General features: G+C 39.5%; 1 protein-coding gene across 5 annotated transcripts; it reads right to left on the bottom strand.

The window, feature by feature from the left end:
• Positions 1 to 3460: 3460 nt before the first annotated feature.
• Positions 3461 to 27688, bottom strand: wipf1a (WAS/WASL interacting protein family, member 1a). 5 transcript variants are annotated; one of them, XM_015359035.2, is made up of 8 exons: positions 27544 to 27688; positions 13387 to 13477; positions 11045 to 11174; positions 9666 to 9842; positions 8500 to 9273; positions 8140 to 8331; positions 6780 to 6893; positions 3461 to 4562 (listed from the first exon to the last, which is right to left on the bottom strand). In XM_015359035.2, exons 2-8 carry the CDS (start codon positions 13438 to 13440, stop codon positions 4510 to 4512), a joined length of 1494 nt encoding a protein of 497 aa, XP_015214521.2. In that variant the 5' UTR covers positions 13441 to 13477; positions 27544 to 27688; the 3' UTR covers positions 3461 to 4509. The 5 variants fall into 5 exon arrangements, with proteins under 5 accessions (XP_015214521.2, XP_015214525.2, XP_015214522.2 ...); XM_015359039.2 differs by lacking the exon at positions 27544 to 27688 and adding an exon at positions 26542 to 26579; XM_015359036.2 differs by lacking the exon at positions 27544 to 27688 and adding an exon at positions 22045 to 22150.
• Positions 27689 to 27691: the final 3 nt, after the last annotated feature.

Here is a 27691-nt window from a genome sequence, read left to right on the forward strand (position 1 = left end):
TCTACTACCTGAGAGGTTCTGTCTGCCAATAAACTATCCCAAAAGTGAAGATTCTGTACTGCTGAAACTTTCCTCTCGTCTCTCAAGACCATTTGACTTTGATCTTTTATTCACTTATTTGCTGTCAATGAAATGGCAGAAAACCCAGCCGCTAACTTCAAGCTCCATCTCGGGGTTCAGACTCCCTGTCTCCACAAGATTGGAGGCTTCGTATCTTATCATATGATATGCTTTAAGAGGCATGTGATATATTCTGACTGAAGAAAAGTAACTGAATAAATCACATTTCCCAAAGTGACTTGACTGCGACAAGATTGCTGACCTTTAAATGGTTGTAGATCATCATTCATAAGCCTTTGAGATCTATAATGAAGACTTCAGATACCCACTACTATGGAAAATACATCCTGTTTTTCTCCTATGAATACAACTTCTTTTAAATGCATTTTAATACAGCATTATACATTTCGCAAGCTTCTGCGAGATAACTTACCCAAAAATTCTTGGAATGACATAATTCAAAATATTGTTACAGCGATTCAGTACATTGATTATTTCACAAAGAAGGAACGGGCTTTAAAAGTGTATGCCCTGAACTTTCCGGCGACATTATGTTTATGGATACGCTGCGTTTACACAGACAACACAGGCGTCACAGGTCAGTAGTAGGTGCGACCTTTAAAAAGCTGAAACAGTGTCGCGTTGCGGTGCCTCTGTGCTCTAGTGCTGTGGTCTGAAGTGTGCAGATCTCACAGAATATTGCTGAAAGCAACGGAAATTATCTGAGAGGCTTAAAACGCTATACAGTAAATACTTTTTCAGGATTTCATGCGCAAAGTTTATGTTTTTGTTCAAAGTTTCTTCATTTTTAAAAGTGTTAATAAAACCTCTGCTGGGAGGATAAAATCTGGAGTCCATACTGTATACTGTACGATACGTTTTTTTTATTTGAAGTAAAAAAAAATGAATTGTGGATGTGGGTTGAATTAGTTGAAAAGGCCTGTGATTTGATGTACACACGAACCCACGAAGAACATTAATACGTAAATCACTGAAATGTTCAACTTTCAATGTTTTAAACCATCGAATAAATACTGTACAATATTAACGTCCCCATTCTAAATACATTCTCCATTCCTTACGCTTGTAGGGCTAACTTGTTTTAACAGGGTCAGTATATATACTATAGGCTCAATGGAACTTACTGCTGTATGGTACAAAATAAATAATAAGAAATAATATTTATCAATATCGAATACAATTCCGTGAAGCCTCATATGATCTCTTAAGGTAACTGTTTCAGCTTTATTTAAACTAGATCTTGTAGGGTACACTCAATAAGCTTGCACAGAGCGCTTTTCGAAAGCACTCAGGTGTCGTATCCAATTCTGTATCCCTTGGAAATCTATATCCCCTTTATTTCCAGGGGTTATTCAATTGGGTACGTCACGGTATGCTGTGTTTTCATTGCGTGGAAATGTCCCATACGTATTAACATCCATGTACGGCCCCTTTCATACATAATGCGAACATATTCATGTTCCTTTAGCTCATGTTGCAGTCATAGAATAGCTTAACCTTAGGGCACCTACTGTACATAATGTATGTATAAGCCTGTTGTAATGCAGCCTGTATCTCCCCTAGTAATATATTTCTAAACCTTTTTAGTTATGCTTATTAAAGTAAGATTTACCAGTATGTGTTGAACTCTTAAGTTGCATACTTTACATATTAACATAAATTATGTTACATATACTGCGGATGTGTTTTGAATTGTCTGTGTCTATTCAGATAAAGTGCAGTGCATCACATCCACAGATACTGGATCTATAAATCCATAGATCCAAAGAAATAACAGAGAGTTATATGCGTAGCTGGGGAAAAGCCGAACTACTCAACGATATTAATTTGTTCTTCTTATGCACAGCAGAACAGCAGCAGCTATAAAAGAAACTATACCAACTAAAATGTAACTAAGACGATGTACCTTAAACGATCCCCAAGATCTAGCTGCGGGTACCCCGAGTCAGAATAAAAGAAAAATGGAAAGACCCTTCCCTTAACAACGGCTTTGCTCGGTACCTCATCAGCATACAATACGAAGGAATTCTATTGGTGCTGCAGCTTTCCAGCTGCGAATTCGGAGATTTCTATAAGCGCAATTACACAATACATGTTTATACAAGCAGTAGCGCAAGCGGCAAAGACATAAGCTTGTGATTACACAATCCCTGTGGCAGGCATTGCCACAGATTGTGTTCCATAACACTACAGTCATTTTAGTGGTCAAGTGAGGACGATGTTTCCCATTAACAAAATAACGTGTACAGGTGTAGTTTAATAAAATAATAATATAATAATCATCATCATCATCACTCAAGCGCTTTACAGTTAACGGGGACTCTACTCCACCACCACCAATGTGTAGCCCCCACCTGGACGATGCGACGGCAGTCAGAGTGCGCCAGTACGCTCACCGCACATCAGCTATCAGGGAGAAGAGAACAGAGTGATGGGAATTATTAGGAGGCCATCATTGGTAAATTTCCAATGGGAATTTTGGCCAGGACGCCGGGGTAACACCCCTGTTTTAAAAACATATTTAACGTTTCACATTTAAGAGTACCTGCTTCATCAACGCAGCGTGAAACAAACTTTCAAACCACTACTTATTTTTATTTTTAAAACTAAACCTGTAAAATCTCGTCGGACGATACAGATAACTAAGAAAGCTTAAAATAAACAATTAAGTTTAACGTTTAACTACATTGTGTATTAATTACTTCATAACAAATTACATTCACAAAACATAAAAAAATGTCTAATTCCTGACTTTTCTCAGTTAAATTGCAAAGGTGCTGTCCTATACCTATTTTTATCTCCTAATTCTCTGTGAATGTTTTTGCAGACAACTCTGTTGTAGGTTGCAGCAAAGCCTATGTTCTTGCAGCAAAATCATGTCTTTAACACCTGCAATCATCTTGATTGTTAACTTGATGAGAACTGTTGTCATGTGTGCCAAGCTGGCAAAATAAAATGTCAAAATTCCTATACCTTAAAATTAATCTTCTCATAGGATTAGTGTATTATCAAGTGACTGCCCATGTTTGATGTTGTATAACATTGTGTAGACCACACAATAATACTATTCCAAATTATAATGCAGATCAGACCTCCTAAATGTGGTGCTGTATTTCTATTGCAACGTAGACCTGGATAAGATTTTGTTTTTACCTTTAATTTGATCCAAATGTACATGACTAAAATACTGTTTGCTTGCTTTTTAACTAACTTTTTATTTAAATAAGTAGCGATTATAAACAAAGTTGTTTTTCTTTCAATCATTACAATATAATAATTTCCAAAAATAGGAGTACTGTGCATTAAAACAGGAATTCTGTGTCATTAACGCCGAAAACCTCTGTATCTGCAACTTTGGCTATTTTAAAATGGAGGGGTCCATGATGCATGATCATTTTTATTATACAGAATTAGTCTTCAACATGTAATGAAATAAAAATTGCTGGTAAAGCATTTCTGTGTACAGCTTTTAGGCTGTAATGCACAAACAAATAAAAAAAACGATATTTTTGAAGAACTTAGAGGTTTTTGAAACGTTTTTTTACATAATCAACGCATTACAATACTTTGTGCTGAAAAACATTTTCTGATTATTGTATGCTTAAACGGTTGCAATTAATTCAAATACGGACAAAGCTCAGCTGTAGCATTCTCTTTTATTTGTTCATTTTTCGCTACTACTGACAAAATTGTTATTGGTATGGTTAATAATCCCAGGTTTTGAATGTTTCATCCCATTTCAAATATCTAAAAAATTCAAGGACCTTTTTATAGATAAAATAAGTAGGACACTTACAGAGACACCATTAACTTCATATACTGTAAATATTTCTCCACCAGGGAGAGTTCAATAGCCATTTATTCACATACAAAATAAAGATAAGACATGAAGGAAAGGCCAAATTCAAAATGTAACACTGGCACTATTTAGGCTCCAAAGAGTAAAGTCAGCTCCTTTAACGCTACGTTTTTTTAAGATTACATGAGAATAGACTGGCTGTATATTGCTTCATTGAAATCCTGTAAATTCTAGCGCAATTCTTGAAGGCACCAAAAACAACATCTTTCGATGTTTGGGGAATAAATTGTTCTTACAGAATTATCATGGCTGCTTAAAACGGTCTTCTCCTGATAGCAGAGCTCACCAGGACATTAGAAACCCCACCCACAAGGACCCCCAAGTCTTATAACTTTGTAAACAATATTTGAAATGTAAGGCACTCGTATTGGTAAGTCAAACATAATTATAAATCGTGGGCTGTAGACCTGAGCATTGCACATCACTGTAGCACAAACGCGCTCTTGGTGTTCTCGCTGCAGAAAACTATGGAAGTACTAAGCCGAAAGAGATAACCGCAGACAGTGTCTTTGGGATGGAAACAGGAAGTGCTCCCAGGACGTTCAGTGCGGCTCACAGGAAGTCTTCTTTCACCTGGGGATGGGAGGAAGTGGGGGGGCCCCCCTTTCTTTTCGCCCTGAGCCTGTAAGAAAAACACAAAACAATACTGCAGAAAAGGTACAGACACCACTTCGGCCATTTTTTTTCTTCATATTTTGTTAATTGCTGTAGTACTACTCCGGAGAATTAAAGCAAACTTCAAAACCTAACTCATGGCAACTTTATAAGCACATATTCTGACAGGAAAAGGGATGAAACAACTCTTGCTTCTCACAGTATTACTTCTTTTTTTAACTCTGGTATTATTCACACAAACTGTTGCACAGAGGGATGTTCTTCGCTGGCAGGCTTCCTGTGTGGTGTGCATCTCGATTCTCATTAACAAAGTAACGGAAATGTCTTCACCTTCATATAGACAATCATCAGATTTTGCTAAGATACCTTTAGCAAATCTTAAACAAAGGCTAAGGCTATAAATGTGGCTTTAGATACTGAAGGATGAAATAAACAAAGAGCTGCGTACTGTCAACACAAGTTACCACTGAAACATCGGCTTACATAACAATGTTTAAAACAAATCAGAAAGGTTACAAATGAAACACTAAACAATAGTTTGCTTTTACTACATTTTCAAGAAAAAAAACAACACAATTACAAGTTAAAAGTTAATTGCTGAACACAAACCTTATGCTTCTCAAGTAGCCAGTCAAATATACATTTAATTGTGTTGATTGTTAATCCGAGCACAGAAAACCACTCTGGCACTAACAGAAAACAGACCCTGCTGTAGCTCTACAGGTACTGTACTATTGATCAATTAACACTCCATCAGCTGTTATCTCAGAAGTAATGTCAGAATATTATACAGTAGGACATGCTGTTACCATTATATATAGTAATTAAAAATTAACTCCTTAGACTTATATAGCACTTTTCTCACTCAAAGTGCTCCACCACCACCAATGTGCAGCACCCGCTTGGATGATGCAACGGCAGCCATAGTGCACCAGTACACTCACCACACATCAGCTATCAGCGGGGAGAGGAACAGAGTGATGAAGCCAATTCATAGAGGGGGATTATTAGGAGGCCATGATTGGTAAAGGCCAATGGGAAATTTGGACAGGATGCCGGGGTTACACCCCTACTCTTTTTACTCAGGGTTATACCCTGGGATGTTTAATGACCTCAGAGAGTCAGGACCTTGGTTTTATATTTCATCTTTAGGACAGTGCCTTTTTACAGTATAATGTCCCCGTCACTATACTGCGACATTGGGACCCACACTGAGCACAGGGTGACTGCCCCCTGCTGACTTCACTAACACCTCTTCCAGCAGCAACCTTAGTTTTCCTAGGAGGTCTCCCATCCAGGTACTGATCAGGCTCACACCTGCTGAGCTTCAGTGGGTTGCCATAAACCAATATATTGTACTATTGCATTTTATAGGAGGGATTAATCTAGAGTTTATTCAATGTTTTGTTTTTCTTTAACAACATGCTGCTCATGTAGCTTTGGAACATGAAGTCTTCTCTCTCTCTGTTCTTTACTACAAACCATCTCATTGTGCCATCCTTCTGATTTCAGACATCGGAAAAACAATGTCAAAAACCACTTCAGTCTATTAATGTGCCTACTTTGATTCCATCCATCCACTTTAAAGCTGTGCTATCCAATACAGAGTCTCTGGAGAGCCAGAGCCTATCCCAGCAAGCAACAGGTGCAAGGTGGGACACACTCTGGAAAGGATGCTAGTCCACAAGCTAACACAGACACAAATACACACACACTCACAAAAAGTTTCCAAAAAGTCAATTAACCTACCAATAAGTCTCTGGACTGCGAGTGGAAACTGAATGACCCAGAGGAAACACATGAACACAGGGAGAACATATAAACTCCACATAGATAGGAAACCAAGAATTGAACCCATGGCCCCAGTGCTGTGAGGATACAATGCTAACCACTATGCCAACCTGTTACCAAACCTCTATTTTTAATGCCTACAATAAGGCATTGCATCTCAAAAATGCCATTTCCCCAGGTTTCTGCACATGATAATTTTTTGGAACACGTGATATGGGAAATTTCTTTATTGCTCTTTCCCAGGGAACACAAAAAAAAAACCCTTAAGAAAGCACGGTTCCTCATTTAAGACTCTGCCCTTAAATGTCATCCTATGGAGAATTTCCAACGGCAATATGAGGTTCAAAAAAGGAAGGAGGAAGGAAGCAATGCAGCCCAGCCAGAGGAAGTGCTTCTCATATCCACTCCCAAGTTCTGGGCTGGTCAGTCTCACCTCTGGTCTCGCTCTTTGCCAGCTTGCTGGGGTAGGTCTTCGGGGAGGGCACATAGGGCTCAGGAGGGGGCAAATCTGACAGAGGGTGGAAGAAAAACCGGCCTTCCCAGTCATCTGTTGAAAACAGAAAAACTATTGCTAATGGTTGGAATATAAGAATTTCTTCTTTCCTTTTCAATTTTAACTTCAATCTTCTTGCACACATTCATAGTGCCCAGTTACAACATTCTGAATATTTTTTTTTACGATGATTACTTTTCTCACACTCTGACTCCATCTTGAAGGAGTGGTGTTGAGATGGGTTCAGCAACACCAAAGCAGCACTTTCTCTTTTCTCCAAAATATATTCAGGTGAATTTAAATCCTCTCGTATATTTTTCTGCTTTCAAAGGTTCATCCAAAATATATTTTTGAATGGACCACCAGATGGCAGTGTGCTTACAAATGTACACTAATGCCAAAGTCCAAAAAAAGAAAAGTCAACTAAATTGTATGTTAGAAAACACAAGTAATTTATCCATACAAATTTGACAGAATTTAATTTTATCTCTAACATTTGTTATCTTGAGGCTGCCAGTTAAACACCAAAATTATAGCTAAAATGTGAAACTTGATTTTGTGTGGTGTCTGAACAGGGCTTGCTATCCATCTACAGTGAATATTTTTACAAATGAGAAAATTGTTCCTTGAGTTATTTGCAAGATATTGGAACCTAATTGGCAAAAAATTAGGAGTTGGAAAAAAAGGTTGTTCTTATTGTCAGCTATAACAGTACTAATACTTTTGAAAGTAAAAAAAATAATGTGCTTCTCTTTTAATTAAAAACTAAGCATAGTAATTAAATCCAGTGACTCTAAAAACATTAAAAACAAATGAGAGGAGGTAATTCAGTCCATTAAGCCTGTCTGGCAGCTAGTATGTAGTTAATTGATCCAAGGAACTCATTTTGAAAGAAGCCAAGTTACAGGCTTCAACTACACAGCTGGGTAGCTTGTTCCACACTCCCACAACCCTCTGTGTAAAGAGGTGTCTCCCGTTCTCAGTCTAAAGTTTAAGAAATTTATAGGACATATACTATGCAGTATAAATCAACATTTTTTACTATTGGAAGGATGTTATCTAGAGTTTATTCAATGCTTTGTTTTCTTTAACAAAATGCTGCTCATGCAGCTTTGGAAAGAAGCCTTGGTACGGTCTTCAGATAAACAGCTGGGTAGCTTGTTCCACACACTCCTACAACCCTTTGCGTAAAGAGGTGCCTCCTGTTCTCAGTCTAGACTTTAAGGTAGTATGCTGTGAAAAAGTGAATGAATATTTTGAATGGATTTTTTCTAGGGAGGGTATCTCCAGTCAGTTGTACCTCCACCCGCTGGATGTGGGGAGTCCTGGTAGCCATTCCTCATGGGTGGAGGGGGAGCCCCAGGCCTGTCAGGGGGCAGAGGCGGTCTGTGCCCTCCTCTGGGAGGCTCCGCTCCTGGTCTGTTGGGCGGCGGGGGGGCTGGCGATGACCTCATGCTCCCTCCGTTTCTGCCTGGGGGAGGTGGTAGGGGTCCTGTGTGGAATTAGGAGGCCGCAAGGAACAGGCGACGTTAGAGCGTGTTTTCTGAAACAGGGCACTGCGCACACAGCACGGTTAATTCAGGCCAGGCCTTCAAGGGGACGGCCTTTCACAATCTCGCCATCCCGACGCGCAAGGTGACTGCATTCCAGGTCTTCCTACCTGTGCGTCCCGGCGGGTCTCGGACAGGAGGCGGGGGTCTCTCAATGGGAGGTGGTGGGAGGGGGCCGGTCCGGCCTGGTGGGGGCGCAGGAGCGTGGGAATTCAAGGACAGGTTCCTCTGAGGGAGCCTGGGAGTTTCCTCGTCCGCGCCTGTCGTCGGAGGCAAGGGCGGCGGGCCCGGTCTGCCGGGCGGCAGTGGGGGCGCCCCGGAGGACAGGGATGGACGAGGAGCCGAGGAGACGGGGGGCTTGATGTTCTGAGAGGGGAGGGGAGGGGCTCCGTCCCTGTGCAGGGAGGGCCTGCTTCCCAGAGGCACTGCTGGGGGCCGGTCGTCGGACAGCCTGCCAGGTGCAGGGGGCAGGGGGGGCCGGCCTGAGCTGGCCACAGGTGGGCTGGACAGAGATGGCTGCCGGGAGAAGGGGGAGCCTCCCGGTACAGGAGGAGGAGGCCCCTGGTTCCGGTTAGGTAACGCCGGTGGCGGAGGACCGGGGCTGGAGCCCGGGGGCCGACCACCTCCTGGCACGGGTAGGGGGCCCCTGTTCTGGAAGCCCCCTGGAGCGGGCCGAGGGGTGTTGGGCACAGGGGGCGGCCCACCGCCAGGCTCCGGCCGGGGCAGAGCCCCACGTCCTCTGGGCAGCTCAGGACCGCTGCTCCTCGGGGCGGAGGGGGGTGCGCCAGGGAGCCTGGGGGGGGCGCCGGAGCTCCCTCCAAAGGGCTTGGGGGCAGCTGCTCGTCCTCCAGGGGGCAGCAATGGAGATCTGCCCCCGCCAGAGTCTGCGAGGAAAAATAAAAACAGAGATAAAACTGCAGAGCGCAGCATTCAATGAATTATCTCAGGTAATTCTTCACAGTTTCGGACCGTCAACATTTTCTTCAGCAGCGTACACAAGCAGGCCTGTGTTACACATTTCTTCAGCTTCATCTTACTTTGCAAGGCTTCAACCCAAAACATCTACGATGCCTTCGGGGTGATTTCCTGTTTGTGACAGAGATATTGTGCTTCTGTCTGGTGCTCAGATTGCCAGATGAATGATATGAGTTTAGCACGGGTTTAAAGTACACGGCAACTAGAAATGCGTTGCCAAGACATTTTTGGGGAAAAAAAAACACACATTCCAGGCTGTTAAGTTCCTAGGCCTGAAAAACAATTTTCTAATTCCACTTACCGTTACTGTCTCTGCTTCCTGCAGACCTCAATTTCGGCATCCCTCCTTGGAACAGACCCCCGAGTCCTCCGGGGGCTCCTCCCCCAAATCCGCCCCCTCCTCCTCCTCCACCACCACCACCACCACCACCACCACCTCCTCCTCCTCCTCCTCCTCCACCTCCTGACCCCTTGGGCTCTGAAAAAAAAAAACAGGGCTTTACCTGGACAGATCACCACCACCGACTGATAACCACAGCATAGGCCTGCAATAGCCACCACTGTCCAAACTAGAACTCACTGTTATAAACAGGAAATTTCACTGTTGCCTGCAACAAACAATTGAGAAACCAGTGTCGTTGCACTGGAATCTATCATCACACACACTTTGGCCTTTTTTGCAGAATGATATTTACTGCTTCCTTACACAAGCCACCTACTCTCTCTGAAAAGAACATTTACAGATGGTGCTTGACAGATCTGGGCAGTAACTGGAATTCCTAATGTTAAGTATGCTTCCATAATTGCATGACAAATCTTTGATTTGGGAAGGAGTGGAACATTTTATCCAATAATTTGAAATAAACAGCAGTAATCAAAGGACGATGCATTATTCAACCAAGAACACCTACAAATACTGCGCAGCATAAAATCATAGACTGGAGCTTTACTTATTACTCCTGGATTTATGTGACTGTGAAGTTTTTAAGGCACAGTACTTTTTTTTTTACACAATTCACCTTTTGGAAGTCACAATTAGAGTAGGGTCCTCAACTTATCTTCTACAATTTGGGTGCATTTTCCAATAACTTCTCAGACAAGAATGAGTGTTACAGGAAGACGGTATAAAGACACACTGAACTAACCGACTTGCGGCAGTCACGCAAGTTTGTAAACCCGTTTCCCAGCAGTTATAGCTATAATTGTCTGGAACTGCAGTTATAACTACAGGATTCACCATGAGTGAATGGGTTTAAGAATTCTGAATGATGTCTGCTGGAGGTAAAAATGCAATTCTCCTCCTACGATTATCTTTCCAAATGCTGTGCTTGATTGCGCAAAAATAATTATTGACTACAGCTGGCCTCCTCAGGTGTCACTGCATAATCATCTAAACAGGTTTCCTTCAGGGCAGGCCTTGCTTTTAAACCATTTAATCCTTTTTAATCGGTTTTCTACACTTCACTGAGTGGTTTAAGGCCGAGTTGGCTCACACAGAAATTTGATGTAATAGGTGATAAATACTACTGTATGTACAGTAGGATGCCACTGCATCTGCATCTAAAAAGAAAAAGTATTTTAACCAATGCCTTGCAAAATTATGCGGGAAATGTATTTTCTTTTCCTTTATTAATGCCATCACAGCCACACAGGGGCTTTCAACAGTATCATTTTACTTACTGTCAAATACTGGAGCACTTCGGTCATTAGTAACGGCCTTCTTTAATTTAGCTCCTTTTGTTATATCTGATAGGAGAGCATTTCTTCCTTGCTGTTCAGACCTGTTGAGAGCAGGCTTTTCTGTATTGGCCTAGGACACAAAATAAAAATGACTCTTGATTGTGAACACTAGCAGTATTAAATAAATTATATAGACATACTTCAGATAGAAACCTATAATCGCCACCTCTCCGATATTCAACTTAATTTTCCTCAGGCAAAAAAGAAAAGATTTGAAACTAGATAGAAAGAGTACAGTTTTACCAGCCACAGCTGAAATTAAATATTTGAACCATTCACTTGCAATTGCAAGTTCTCTAATTTGTACACTTGCAATACAATGAAAGGCAACAGTAACTATTCCCTCACACACTCACTACTAGCTGGAAAAAAAAGAAAAATGTTATTCAGTGCTGCATTACGTATAAACCCATGTGTCTGCTGGATTAAGCTGGCAGTGATATGAAGCAGCAGGGAGTGGCGTTTTGGAAAGGTAGTAGCACAATTCGGAGGAAGAGCGTCTGTCACTCTGTCAGAATTAAGAGCGAATTCGGCCAGATCTACCACCAGATGGCGCTGTAAAGAAAAGGAGGAGTCTCTTTGCCAACCAAGCATGCCATACACAAGTACAGTCGGTAGGAAAGTATATCACACAGAACAAAAAAATTATTTCTTCATTTTTAGGAAGAAAACAACTGCAGTTCAAAATGTTCAAATCTATGCTTTGATGTCCTATATACATAGAAAGGATAAAAGCTGGAACTATTTATGCTAACTTTTCTACTTTTAAATGCTCAATTAGTGAGTTGTATCTACTCATTTTGGGTACCTAATTAAGAGGACCTCTTAAAGGATGACACATGGAATGAAGGAAAAAAATTGAATATAAATGTCACATATACAACCCAAAAGAAATAACCAAATTCATTGATTAGGATAAATGCAGTTAAAATCAGTTTTAATACTGGGGTGCCAGCCATTCTGAATGTTACACTTTTTGTTTGAGAATGAAGCTTGTATAAAGCTTAATTTTGCCCTTAAATGCTCTGATCCTTAGAAAGATTAAGTCCATTTTGAGAATACAAAAGTTTCCTGAAGTCCAAAGGCTCAGATCTGTATAGAGGCCATTGATTGTGCTGTGCCAAATAAATGCATATTCAAATGTATATGTATTTACATTTTCTTTGTACATTTATCTTAACACTTTTTTATTTCTAAGGCTTAAATCACTTAATTGTCTTGGAGTGTTAGAGAACTATCGGATTAAGAAATGTCATTCACACTACCGGAAACCTTGATACAGTTCGTTTGTCTTATAATTAAATTATTTCTTGCAAGTCGGACATCTTCAGCTGCCTTGCATTTCCTTAAAAAAAATCAAGACAAGATTTTCCACTGGAACACAGCAGCTGTGTAAATACAGCCTGCAATTGTGGTGACCACAGCAACATTTTTAACTCAAAAACATAAATGTGTAGATAACCTAAAACTGGGATTTTATTTCTTAGTTTTCAACACGTTAAAAAAAAAAAAGTGTGGGGGCCGTGAGTGGTTTAAACTGCAAAAGCGTTCAGACTGACCTCTATGGGTCAGATATCATAAAGCCAGACATGGGTTGTGTCGCTTGCCAGCTGTAACTAAGATTACCCAGGTGGCAGTAAACACTGGACTGCACAACACGAGGGCGGAGCTGGGATGAGCTGGCCAGAGGTTTCCCAGCTCCCCATTGGATAACAGTTCCTGCAGGTCGTCAGGGGCCCACAGGTGTGAGAGATAGATGCAGGAGCGCAGAGAAGTGGTTAGTGCTCTAAACCCATAGCTGGAAAGCTGTGACTTGGAACCCCAGGCAGTCGTGTTGTGCTGTACTCAAGGGCACTTCTCTCTGATGGTTTCAGTAAAACGCCCAGCTGTGTAAACTGGTGCAAATATAAGTCACTGTGCATGAAAGCATCAGCCAAACATAAATAATAATGCCCCCCTCTTCCGGTAGGTACATGTCAAAGTTTGAATAGATCAAGAGGTTGGCGTGATGGACGGACACGTCTAAGCGTTTTCATTCTCGCTGTATCAGATACAGGGGTTGTTGCCATGGAGATGATGCTGAAATCAACTGGCAATGTCAGCCTGTAGTTCTGCAATATGAAAATGGCGATTGGCGGTTCTAAACGAGTAAAGCTTCAAAGTGAACAAATGAGGGGAGAGGCCAAGGAAAACACAAGCTACAAGCACGACAGTCCCATAGGTTTGTCTCATGACGATGCCCTAAAAAGCTTAATATCTGCACGTTGAATGTGATGTCTTACCACAGCAAATGTGGGGGGAGGGGGGGCGGCCGGCGGAGGGGGGGGGACAGGCATCTTCTCTCCTCAGTATTCCTTCTGAAGCTTCTTACTCCTGCCAGGCAGAAAACACAAGGGCAACCTGTTCATTCCTCATCTGGGAGATTCGCTGAGCAACCTTCATTATGCACCTGCTGGAGCTGAGCTGTGGTTCCACTTTAGTTTTCATGGTGGCGGGGGGGGATCAGAATTTCTTACGGAAATCTCTTTCGCAGGTATTAAGCAATCTGATTTATTCATCTAAAAAAAACCTAATTGTGTCATTTGGATTAATGAAAACAATTCTAGTGTAGGTTACTCGTTCCTTTGGGAATAATGTTCTGATGACATCTGATGCATATTTTGGGGATATAATAAGCAAGCGTTGATCATTAGCAAATTTGAATAGCCGGATAAAGACTTGCAATATAAGAGAAGACAATTTGTCTACTCCTCTCGTCATTAATGGTGTTGAAGAAGCACGCAAAGACCTTTCATTTCTAAATGAAAATAAAGTCATTACAATCAATCTTGTTTTGTGATCCACTTCCTGAAAGTGGGCTCTTGCAATGGTGCCTGAAGGTCTATAAGGTTCTGAATACTTTTTGTTGCAAGCATGTTAGCAAACATTACTCGCGCTTTGAACTCAATAGTGTGTATTCACAAGGAAATGATAATGTAGGTACAGCCTTACAAAAACTGTTTTTTTAAATAAAAATGAGAAATAAGCAATCAAAACCTAATTTCACTTGTTTGATCTTGCTCCTGCCCTGGGTTTGACTATTATAAAAAGCCTACTATAAAACAGCCAAAAGAAGCCAAAGTTGTATACAAAAAAAATCATATTTAGCCCTAGGAAAGGGACCTAGCCAGTACTGCCTTGTGTAATTCTTAAATTATTTTCAACAGACACATCAGGATTCCTGAAAGACTACTTTGCATAGAAATGCATTTAAATTGCACTGTTTTTGTAATTCCTGTCTGCAGAACACGCATTAATAAGAGCTCACAAGACAAGAGTATTGGATTTGCATGTCAAACTGAAACGAATTAGACTGGTTTAACTTAGGCCTCTGACTTCCTGTGAAACTGGTCAACAGGAAGATCCGTGCTTCAACCAAACCCACAAGCCATCCTGCTGCTTAACGCTTCTGCTTCGCAGCACTGCTGCTCTGTACTACAGAGAAATGCCTACTGCGAGTCGCTGTAGCACAAAAAAGCCAAACAAACAACACCTCATAGTAACAATATTAAGTGTTTTAACCAATAGACGGAATTTGCATGCCTTCATCTAAAGAGGCATTAAACTCTTCCTTAAAATGACCATGTTTTTTTAATTACAGTGTATGCCCACGTAGAGAACAATGCATTTTATTTACATCTCCTACAAAATTGTTCTGCCTGGAATATAAGAGAGGTTTGTGTTGACAAATGACATTTAAATATGGTGGATGTTTTCCCACCTTTCAGAATTAACACATCTCCTGCATTAGTGCACTTAGTTATTTTTACTTCACAAAGCTCTTTCTGTCCAATCTTCAAACTTCCTCTGCCACCTAAGTAGAAGTAGCTACGTGTACGGGTCCCTATCTTCCAGTGACAAATTGGCACTTGGCCAGAAAATTATTAAATATTTTAACTAAAATAAACCCTGGAGACAAAGAACTGGCATATGGGTATAAGCATATATTGAAATAAGGGCAGAAAGATGAATTTTGAAGGTGGATACAATCAAAAAGTATTTTATTGAAGACATTTTGAAAATGTTTAGCTAACATACAAAAGCACAAACAAAAAACAAAAAACAAAACAAAAAGGGAGCAACTTGCTTGTCCCTTTTTACTGTTTTCTTGTTGAGATAAGAAAAAGTCCAAATCTGGGGATCTCAGTAATCACAAAATGAACGAATGTGTCAAACAACTAAAATTATGATTTATGATTTGTTTTGAAAATTAGTCATTTTCAAAACATTCAAGAAACAGACCCCAGTACTGACAAAATCGCTATAGAAATGAATCCTCTCCAATGTACTTGAGGAGATCGTCTCATTAAACCAGCTCTCAGGGTACAGTGATTTCCATTCTTTAAGGCCACATCCATTCTGAAGTACAGTACCAACTGTTCTGCCTTTTTACAATTGAAGAGTGAAATTCTTCCCAAACACTTTTGAGTACCAAATAGAATATTTCTACCTGCAATTCATTAAACCTTGGTTAAATTCAGAGTCCTCCACTATTATAACCTACTTACTATAATCAGCCTGGAATGTGTACATGTATCCATAGTAAAACACCACCCTGAACTCAGCTCCTTTCTCAGAACTGAGACAGCTGCAGTCAGTGAGCCACAGTTTGAAAGCTGCTCTTTTTACAAAAATAAACCTGCAACTGCTGCAACTGCTCTGGGATACCATTTGTCTCATTTGAATGTGTACCGAGCCCAGCCAGATAATTGGAGATAACTATTTGCTAACCGCCTTTTGGAATTCTCCCAAGCTTCCTTTCAAAAAGTACTGTGTGAAGAAGCCATGCCTTCGACCACACATGACATACTGTATAAAAAAAAGCTTGTTTTTCATGTAGAGGCACTTTCTCACAAACCTCAACTGACACGTAACTAAGTCAGGGGAGATACCAGAAAATGTCTACACCTGAATATCCAAAAGAACGAGAGGTCAGGAAAAACAAAGCAATGGTATGCCTTCACTTTTTAAAATCTCCTTTTATGTATTTTTCTGGAATAATCATTTCATATCGCAATACAGACAAGATTTTGAGACCCTTAGACCTGATCATCAACTACCCCTTTTTCCGGCAACATTTTTATTTTTGTAGTGTTAATTGTCTGCGATATAAATACAAAGCTTCAGCAGTGATGAAAAGAATCTGTCTCTAAATCCTGTGTGCTGACGTGGAAGGACTGTCTTGACTTCAATGTTCTTGTCTGTCCGAGTCTTATTTTTAGCTCCTGAATGTCTTTCTTCAGAGCTGAAACCCAGTCCCTGAGGCCAGACTCCGCATGACATATCGAGTATTGTGAGGAACGCCTGGACTACTGACACACATGCTGCTTGCTAACATTAGCAGAATATCTGGAACAATAGGCCTTTTCATGCATTACCATGAAAGATCGTGCTCGATAATTCAGCAGAGTGGAGTCAATCTGGAACCCATCCATACCGTTTTCCTTCGTCAGATTTTCAATGAAAGTACTTGCAAGGCATATTCTGCTGAATTTATATAAAAAAAAAGTCATCCAGGACTATCCACCACAAAGCCTGCATAGAAATTCCCTTACTTTGTGGAGATGCTAGAATTACACCGAACGCTCCAAATTTAGCGTAAAAGGCTACTCGTGCTACTGAAGCACTTTCCTCCTTTAATTGTTTCCTAATGTTCTTCAAGAAATGTGGCTCTGACAGAAAGTGCTTCAGCTGCTAAGGCTCTTGGTGTTGAATTAAGGGGAAAAAGTGCCTGAGCATCATGCTGGCACTGCCTTTCATGCTGAGCTGCCCTTTGAAGCATCTTGCTTGAGACTCTCAGACTGCAGTTTACACTCTTAAAATGTCTGCCTTTCATCTTCCTTTTCCACCCTCAAGGCAAACGGGCAGAGAGTAGCATTGCTCACAAACAACCAACACATTGCAGGAGCAGAGGAAGCCTCATTTAATATTCTTTCAATTACTGTTAAAACAACTTGATGTGTTTATTTTTTTTTAACAGAATGAAATATTCCAATGCAGCAAGAGATGATGCTTTCTTCAAATCTGTTGGTATCAAATTCAGTGAACGAAGCTGTGGATATCGGATCAAAATGTTTCCAGACATTGTGTGTATGAGAGACAAGGAGAGCCATACAACAGATAAATATTGTGTACATCTAAAAAATTGTGTACATAAATGATTCTCTATATTGCAAAAAAGCCATGCAATATGCCGCCAGTAAAGATTCCAAAAAGTTCTTAAATTTGTCTAATCAATACGTGTAATAAAATTCCAGTAACCATACTATTTTCTGATTTTTATTGTTACTGATACATAATTGAATACTACAGAAATGTTGAAAATTTGAAGACAGGGACTTCCTTTGGATAAGAAGTAGATCTCTTAGCTTCTCTTCTCTTTAGTTTTTCTCTCACCACAAGGCGACAGGCCTCTCAGCCCCAGGACAAGAGCTGTGATGACCTAGAGGCCATTTCACAGGTTTAAACTTCAGCAAGACAGGTACTGCCTGTGTCGGAAACATCCATACCCCTTTAGTACAAAAGAAAATTAGCCACCACACTAGTGGCATGACCACAAACCGGCTATTAATTCAAAAATAAATTATTAAATGATGTTTTTGTGGGGAAAGAAGAACAGAACAAAAACCACAACAGATTCGTTCAGCAGAGTCTGTTTCATTATTGCTCCGACAGCTGTGCTCCTCATCTAACCAGCTGCCAGTGGCACCACTTGTTTTCAGGACTGCTGGACGTCGTCTCTGCATACTGTTCACAAGCACTGTTAACGTCAAAACAAATCAAGTCAGCAATGCATGCAAGTCGGAATATTTTCTTTTTATCCGGGAAACATAGAATTGTTAGGCTAGAATGCCGGAGATAGAACTTGATTTAAAAAAAAGAGAGATCAGAGCTCTTTATCAGTTTTTTCAAGAATGGAGACTTTACAATCCTCTTCTAAAGGGCAGATCACAGGGTCGAGGTAATGTTTCAGGTAACACCTTAAGTGTGTAGATGATCCCCTGCGATGCCGCTCATGATGGGATAGCTGTACGCCACCAGCCAATAATTCAAAATCTTGCCAATTACAAAACTAAAAAATTATATTCCCTCTTTTCTTGCTAACGATTTCATTAGCTGCTTTTAACAGGCTGAGTCATAATCCATCTGGACGCAGACCTTCTACTGCCAAAATACTGCACAAGCTGTTGCTAAGGGATACTTTTTGTATAATCATAAATCCAACACTAAGGTCAGTTTTTTTTTTAGCTTTGAAAGGAAAGTTTTGCAATGATTTTCTGCGGGTGCATCACTATTTCCGAGCGATCGAGCATGCATTACAAACCTGCTCGCCTGAAGACTATAAATCAGAGCGAAAGAGCGCTGCTCAGTAGAATCTGTAAGCTCAGGGGAGGACTAGTATGCAAACTGTAAAAGGTTACCTCACCTACAAAGACTTGCACTTGCTATCCACAAACTGACACCAGAATATTTCAATCACCTTAATATCATTTCCATGTATTTCAGGAAATAGCTTATGTCAAGGGGGCAGTTCTTTAACAATGCCACTGCTATTTCACTTCTTACTAGTACGCGTCATGACACTATGTAAAAACAGCAGGTTTGTCTCGAACAAGAGCTACGGAGCACTATCTGGGGTTTTAGAAAAGGCTTGTGGGCTGCGTGTAGTCCTGTGGAGGCATCACTGAGTAAACGTACAGTTAGTATCCCACATAGCTTGCTTTCACAAAAATAAGCCATCAGTCTTAAAAATAGGATGTCACCAAGACAAACATGGTCTGAAGTTTTCTATTTTGGCGACATGCGGGTTCACAACATCTTGGGTGAGGGCTGTTGAGCACGTGCAAGATACTGGTGGAATGTGAAGTGCTGTGTATTGCCTTATACACTTGGTTTCCTCCATCGATTCACCTGGCATATTTCTCAGATGCTTTTTAGAACTGCCCCAAATATCATTCAAAGGCCATAAAAAGATCAAAGATGAGGTCCCGATAATAATCCCCTCCAGGCCTGGAAGAGGTTACATGACACAGCCTGCCAGAGAACTAAACCTACATGTGAAGTTACGCTGGAGAAAGTGATGTTGCAGATGAAGGCTGATGTCATTCTCACAGAATCCTCATGTTACAGTAGCACCTTGCCCTTCTTCTGTTTGGTTTGAGTTATTGAATGGAAGCTGAAACGGTCTTTGCCGCATCAAAGAGGATACTGAATTGACACCATTTATTTTCATTGTATTGCAGTTCTCAGGTGTAAAAAAATATAAGGCTTCAATTGCTCTGCCTCAAACGAATCTCGACAAAATCTACCGTGGGTGGACTTGCAGTTTAAAGCCTTGGGTTTCTATTATGCTACGTTCCTTGCTAAGCGATGAATGGGATGTATGTCTTATATAGCTTTTTTTTCTCCCCGCTGTACATGGCAGTTAGTCAGACAGCACAGTCAAAATCTTTGCTGACTGGTTCAAATAACATCCTGTATGAAAACAACCAAAAAAAAAAAGCATTCCCTCGGATACAGCACATTCAAAATGAAAAGGCATTCTCAGAGCTTACAGTCTGGGGGATGTGAATAAACATTTCTCTATTTTTCTGCCAACAATAAAATGCTGGCAGTTTGTCTGGTTGTACATCTGTCTCCGATCTGCTGTCTCTAACACAGATACTCTGCAGGCCTTAGGCGGACTAAGGACGGTTTATTCCTGTCACCAGAGCAAAAAAACAGTCCCGTTTCAACCAAAGTGCAAGTTCTACATTCTAAATTGTGGAGCTTTTGCTCGACAGTTTTGAAATGATTCTCGTATCAAACGCTTAGATCTTATAATTAACATTATGAACATGTAGGTGACCAGGCTTACTCAAACTTTCCAGAGACTGAATACAAAGCCCCCCACCTATGTATGTGCAGCTTTGTCAGCTTGAAAGTTAGAATTTTGCCATTGTGGATTGGTTTTCTTTTTAAATAATGTTTTTTTTTTAATACTTCTGTAAAACAAAAACAAAAAACCATCAAGCAATAGGACACACAACAAAACTTCTGCAGATGGTCATGGAAACAGAACATGGGATTTCCCAAAGGAGGTGCTTCCCCTTTGGGACATATTTAAGAAGTTTTTTTGTTCAATGGCCTGTTGCTTGCACACTTAAAATGAGTTAATTGGCAGCTGTTTAACATACAGTACATTACATAAAAATAAAGCAACATGGAAGAGCGGTTTCCACTTTACTCCTATGGCAGAGTTTTACTAATCTATAAGGATTTATTATACTAGAACTCATACATCCAACGCTTTATGTCAAATGTTTTTGCTTTTTTCACAATGCTATATTAATAATAGTTGCTTCTGAAAATGCATTGGTTAAAACAGGTAATTAGTTTTCCTCTTAAATGAAATCACCCACTCATTTTCATATGAAAAGTCACAAAAAGAGCCTACTTTGTCCTATTCAATAAAATACTTTATTATACTATATACTACATTACAGTTTCCGATCAAAAGGGCAAAACCGATATCTCTAGTTTCACATATTGTCTTGCCTTCACTAACCTATGACCACACAAACCTGTTTCCCTTAAAACAAAGTTTTACTTTGTATAGGTCCTACAGTTAGCAAATGTATTAAATATTTCAAATGGTTATGTTTTTACACACTAATCAGGTAGAGATTAAAACTTTGAATTTAATATTTGCTGTCCAATGTTACTGTATATTTGCTGAGGTGTGGCACACCAAAGCTAGCACTTTATGTCATTTTGTATCCCTGTCACCCCCTTTGTTACTGCAGAGTCTGAGAAGTCTACAACATGACTGTTCCTGGCATATTGGTTATTATGTTTTGTGGGTGTTGTCGACCATTTAACCTGCTCATTTAAAGATCCCATGGCAGTTCAAGAGCTCCCTAAGCAATACAGTAGTGTCCAGCTAAATTCATTTTACAGCAGTTAGTAAAGAATCTGCAAGTAATGCACCTGAGGATATGCCGCCGAGATTTTACAATCCTTTTCAGTAATAAAACTGCATGAAATGGCAAAAGAGTTGTGTTTTCAAGCACAAAGGTATACTACTTAACATGCTTTAGTGGCCTTTCTGAAAAAAAAATCCTAATAACGCAAACAAATGTAAATGATGCAAATCAGTGGGTCGAACAGTTTCACCATCAATTTCAACCACTTGGTCCTGCATGCTACCCCAGACCAAAAGGAATACGTTTTTATGGTTTGAAGACGGCGGAAGTTAACAAGCTGGCTGTTTGTCTGTTGGCTTTCCCCACACAATGTTCGAACAAAAGAGACCGATTCGCAAAACAGTAGGTACTCCATAAACCAGGAAGCTAATCCAGTTTGGTCTTACTACATAAGAGTGTATTGGCAAACAATTAAATAAGGCAAATAACTATGAAGACAGATAATTTATTATGTATTTGATATATATTCAATCAATTAGCAATGAATTGCTGCATACCGCTCAAACAAAACCTTAAGAGTATTGGGATTCTTTTGGGTTCACTGATACTTTAGTTCACCGATGGCCAAACAGTTTTATTTCAGAATTCATTTTAAACAAAAAAAAAAATAAACGGCATGATAAAAGAGAACTAACTCAATATCTTGATACCTCTTTACATTTCCTTGTTTTCTTTCATAGTACAAGTCAAAGTTCCACTTTCTGGTGGACTGCTATATTTCAGTTCCTCCTGTGGTTAGGGTTCAAACACCATGACGGTGGTACAAAGAGTTACTAGCCATTAAATAAAAGAATAATAATATAAACTAAAATACTTGCGTTATTATAGGAGAGTCCAGTACCAGCCGCAGGAAAATTAAAAACAAGGCCTTTTCTTTTCTTTTTGCATGCTGATTATTCGCGTGACAAACAAAAAAAAACCCTTAGAAATGCTCACCTTAGTGCTCTCAGCAGCTTTCACTAACATTAGTTCCTTCGTCGGTGAAGGCTTCCTGTAACCAGCAGACCAGCGTCACACTTCCTCACTGTGCTCTCTTCTCACAGTCATGCGCCGCTTAGAATCACCTTCCCCTGCTACTGATCTCCAGCCAGTCTAGGGCATCCTTCTACATTGAAGATTCACGGCTAGATTTCTACTCCAGTTCACCATCGCTTGCCCCTAGACGCTTCTGTGACCAGAGAAACCTCATAGATCGGACCAAGGAGAACATAGAAACCCTTACAAGAAGCTCTTTGGTTTCTCTACAGGTTGCAAAAACTAACTTGTCAGAATTCCTTCTCCTTGAAGGTAAAAAAAACCCCACTAAACCAAGGCTAAGAGAATATTATAGAAGATTTTCAAGGACCTTTTGCAACCAGAATATTACCTTTTTAGATAGGATGGTAAAAGCACTTCCACTGGGTTTTCTATAGTTAATAGGCTCAACACTGAACTATCCTAACCTCTGAGTATTGTAATCAAATTGCCATCAGCCACATATTCATTACCAGTGAAGTACAGAAGATTTTTTGTCTGGGAGAAACTCCATCATATAGAGACCTTTTCATTACTATTTGTGCTCTTAATGGCTAAAAAGATGTTGTTTTCTTCCTTGCAGTCAGTGAGTAAGCAATAATGAATTCATGCACTACAATGGACCAGTCACAATTCACAGAAAGGACAGCCTATTTGGTTGCCTTCAGCATTAATATTGCCCTTTACCAGAACTGATTGTCTGACCCTGCCTCTTTTACAGTTCTACAGGAAGTTTGAACAAGATTTCACTCCGCTCACCGATAGTATCGTGTTCATAAAACTGGTGTGGCTTGCAGGTCATGCTATCTGCTGAATCTCTATGTACTGTACAGAGCAAGGCAGAGGCCTGAGCTGACCTGGCAGGCAGTGCAATACATTTACCCAGATTTAGCAAACAAAAACATCAAACATGTACACAAAAAAGATCAACGGCAAAAGCTAAAAAAAGCTAAAAAGTCATTCATTTTTACCCAAATTAAAATTCTGTTCTAAATGAGAGTCCCTCTCTGTATTAAAAGCAATATATTTAGGTTGTGCCAACAGGTGAAACTCTTTCCATTTAAAAAAGTGATAACCCTGAGGCAAACCTAGAATTCCCATTTGGTCCAAGAGGGATTGTACACTGAAGTAGAGTAGTTTTATATTCGGTTGCGAAAATAAGTTTCGGCCAAGAGGCACTTTTTGTACTCTTGACCACTGACAATACAAACATATACATTTCCCAATTTATCAAAACACAGCTGTAGCACAAAGCTCAACAGCTTTCCTTCACACATTCCTGTACTCGTTAATAACCTCAGTAACCTTTAGTTAGTAAAAATACTATTATCATTCAGTGGCTTTAAGAGCACTTGGAATTCCATCATTAACAATTTTCGCACTTTTGATGTTACAAAATATTATTCGTTTCTTTGGCTTCTTATCCAAAGGAACTTGAAATCATGTCATTTAGACCTTGGATTTGAACCCATAACCATCAAGTGGCAAGTCAAGAGCCCTGACCGCTACTACCTTAAAGTACTTCTGCAAAGCCGAAAGAGAAGTCCAAAGACAAAAAACTGCTTCTTTAAAGAACTCAAGGTAAAACCACGAAACATAGTTCTTATTTTTCCAAACTGGGGTAAAAATTAACACTATCCCAATATGACCTTCATTATGACGCACCAAAAAATTAACAAAGCAGCAATTTAGGGAACTCATCACTAAAGGACTTAATTCTGCAAGAGGAAGGTCTCTAGTAAGGTAACACACTTCATTTCACTCTTGTCACAAATAAGAGGCGGTCTCTTAGAGATCAAATTAGCAAGGGGTCCATTCTCTTATTAAATCCCAGATCTCACCCAGACTCTTCCTGAAACACTCCAATAATTCTGCTTTCATTACATGGCTGGGAGGAGCGTTCTAACTAAGAAGATCATAACCAACACATAACTGATGCCATTAACGTTCAATTTCACATAGATGTGCAACTAACAATTATTCTACAAACGCTCTACTAGTTTGCGGAACAAAATATAGAGCAGCAAAAATTCTTTTTTCTTAACCTTAACAAATTATGACATAACTGAGAGAAAAAGAAACTCTTTCAGTTCAGTCCACATACTGTAGATCAAGCACTTTTTGCATAACAATAACCAGTGCATTCAAATCACCAGAATACACCGGTACAGGCCTTTCAGTATACTTCTCTTTTATCACACTAACAAACTGAAACAGAATCAAGATGTTCTACAGGATTTTAAAAATTCAGATGAATTGGTTCACTTACTATGTGTATGTTCTTTAATTACAAGATAGTGTGAGGTTATTGTCTTACCTAGTGTGATGAAATTGCACTTTTTACAGTTTTGCATAAAGACAGCTTCAGTAAAGAGAAGAGTGCATTCGGTGATTGGCAAGATCACAATTGGTTTCCAACTGACACTTCTATGTAACTGATTCAGATAGCAAGGGAATCCCATTGTTTTTAAAATTCTTTCAATATTAGCAGGCTGGGATGAATTTCTAGATCAGAATCAGAGATCTGCCTTCCCTTAACCAACCAAAGACAGAAAATAGGTTGAAGAGAACTTTTAGGTATGGAACTCAAGATCAGTGCGTTCAACCCTTAGCTCAGGTGTCTCACACTTGGTTTTTGGAGGGTTTTGCATCTTCTAGGCTTTGTTACACCTGAGCTCTCAGTTACATAGTGGGCCCGGTTATTTAACTAATTATCTTCTTCTAAGAAGACTCCAAAATGTCTCCATAGAAGTCTGCACTTCATAAAGATCTACATAACTGTTCCTTTAATGAGCTGAAGCAAGTATTTTGAACAATCAACTGTGAAAGGCATGAAGAAAATCCTTTATATGTCTAACCAGGAAGATGATTAGGTAAACGGACCACTATTACCTAAAAGCACTTCTGCAAAGCTGACAGAGCAGTCAAAAGTTGGAAAATGTCAGAAACCGTAAACATGGTCTTCACTAAAGAAATCAAGGTAAAACCACTAACATAGTTCTTACATAGTGTTAAGTTGACTACCCAGGTTTAAACAAAAAAACAACAACAGAAGATGCTAACATTTCCTGGAACTGAATTTAAGACTCCTGCCCTAGTCTTTTTCACATTCTCAGCCTAAACTTACACTTTTGTAACTTCCTGTTTACTTCATAAAAGAAAAAAAATTAAATAAGTTTGGCCTGAACAATATTGCTCTGTGGGAAACGCCCACAGTACCTCTTTATCCCACTGAAGCTTCTTTATCTTTTACCAATTATACACTGATCAGCTGGAGCAGGTAAATTAACAACTTGCCTTGCACCTGTCAATCTAAGAAAGATAAAACATCGCTGACAAACAACCACTGTATAGCTAACAGCTATTACATCTTTTTCTCTTTTGATGCAATATACCGTGATAATAATCCTGTAATTCAAGTCACTGATTGAAGCCGGACCAGCAGAGATAGTGTAGGCCTGTAATGTACTGTAGCCTGGTAAAAGCAGAGAGATGTTAATGTGCTTAAACAGGACATACACACACACACAACACTGGTACAGACAGCATTTTCTTTGTGAGCATTTATAGTAACATTGTCATATTAGTACAGTAAAACAGACAAAGGGGAACAAAAACTAAAAAGTATGTGAATATACTTATAATACAATATCTACAAGGCATCAGCAGAACTTTTACTGTTACACTGCTTTTGCAATCCTGTTTTAAGTGTGGAAGTCAAGAGGTGTAAGATTATACAAGGCAAATTCTAAGCCTATTTTTTTCCCCCAATAGAAAATTTGTCTTATAAACATGTTTCAAAACATCAAATGAAACACCGAATTTTTGACTATGCGAGTTCAAAGACCTTGTGTTTCACATTCTGTATCTACAGGTACTGTATATAATATTCAGAAAAGAGGCAAGGTTGTAATTCAGAACACTGTGCTACACGGCCTGTATTAAAACAGAAATATGCTATAGACATTCTCCAGTCTTTCACTATACAACAGATGCAAATGATAAAAAAGACAAAGGTACCAATGTAGCAACATAACCACCAAACATCAAGGCCTATTCAAATAAACATGGCTTTACAAACATTGCAAGGGTTATCATAGATGTTAAACTTCTCACCTATTGGACCTGCTACAAAATGAAACGTAATACAGTGATCAAACTCCTTCCTATATCCTTATTAAAAAGGAGAACACAAAGCATGAAGCAGTTTTACTGTGTAGGGAGATTGTGGCCAATGTCAGCTAACCAACTGGATTGAATATTTTGCTATATACAGTCTCCACCCCTCCCGCTGTTCCCTACTTTGACTGAATTCTACAACATCTTTACATTTAAAAACAGTTGTGTGCATCCTACAATTTTTATGTCAGTGTTGGGAAAACACTATTACTATTTCAAAGAGTAATAGGTTATAGTTACAAGTAATTCAGGTGGGTAGCTGCGTCAGCATGCATAAGCTGCAAAGGAACAAGTAATAGGTTTATTCCATGCTGAAAAGAGAAGAAAGAGAACACAACATTGTGTTTTCTATAGTTACAAGTTACTGCCAAAAGGTTAAAGTTGTGTTAAAATTAATAAGAATATGGAAGAACATGCATTCGGAAATAAACTCCTTTACAAAGTAACTTCATTTTCCCCAAACTACACATTGTAGTATATTTTTGTCAAAGCTAACATGATCAGAATATAAAAAAAACTTACATTATTAGATTCATTAGACAGATGCATCAACTATAAGTTGTAAACAACCATAACATGATCGCTCAGATATGTTTGTCATTTTTAACTAATTCCGTTATATGTCGTATATAATATCAACAATTACAAATAACTGTTTAAATCAGCTCTAATTACACTGAAATATGGCATCCTTGCAACAATCTACGAATTCCTGGATGCCAATTTAAAAAAGTGGTAACAAAAAAGCCGGTGAATTCAGAAGAAACGCTGAGGCGAGCCCAAAACGGTCTAATCCTACAGTTGTCAAAGACATTAAGTCCTTTAACAGTTGCATCGCGTCTTTCAGAACTTACATTACAGGGAACAAAACATTAAATTCGTGGAAAAATGGAATTTGGTAAAAATCCTACACATGTCTACTCCACTTCTTGCTTTGGTCTTTACAGTGAATATTTCCAACTTGTGTAGCGGTTTCTGCGCACCGTGTGCCTCTTTTATTAAGATATGTTTTTAATGCAAACAATGCCTCGGTTTTCATAACGTTCTGGATTCAGTTTTCTGAAATCATTTCCCGTTTTGGTACGATTATCTACAGTGTTACGACCTCACGTCTCTTTAAACTACTTCTGCCACTCCTTTCACTATAAAAACACAAGTTATTTTTTATTTCCGTTCAACACGTTGCGTCCGTTAAAAGGAGAGATGCATTTTGGAGTAGAAACTTTTGTCTTGTACGCCTACCTGTCACTTTCTTTTGTTTTCAGTTTTCAGTTTTCTTACATCACTCACTGTTGTTTAATTGTCTTTACAGATTCAGAAAACGGGGCATTTTGGTCGGAGCGAGCTATTTATAGTCTTCGTCTGCAGAGCAACTTCTGCTTCTCCCAAA

This window comes from Lepisosteus oculatus, chromosome 12 (genome assembly GCF_040954835.1).
Source record: "Lepisosteus oculatus isolate fLepOcu1 chromosome 12, fLepOcu1.hap2, whole genome shotgun sequence".
Classification (NCBI taxonomy): domain Eukaryota; kingdom Metazoa; phylum Chordata; class Actinopteri; order Semionotiformes; family Lepisosteidae; genus Lepisosteus; species Lepisosteus oculatus.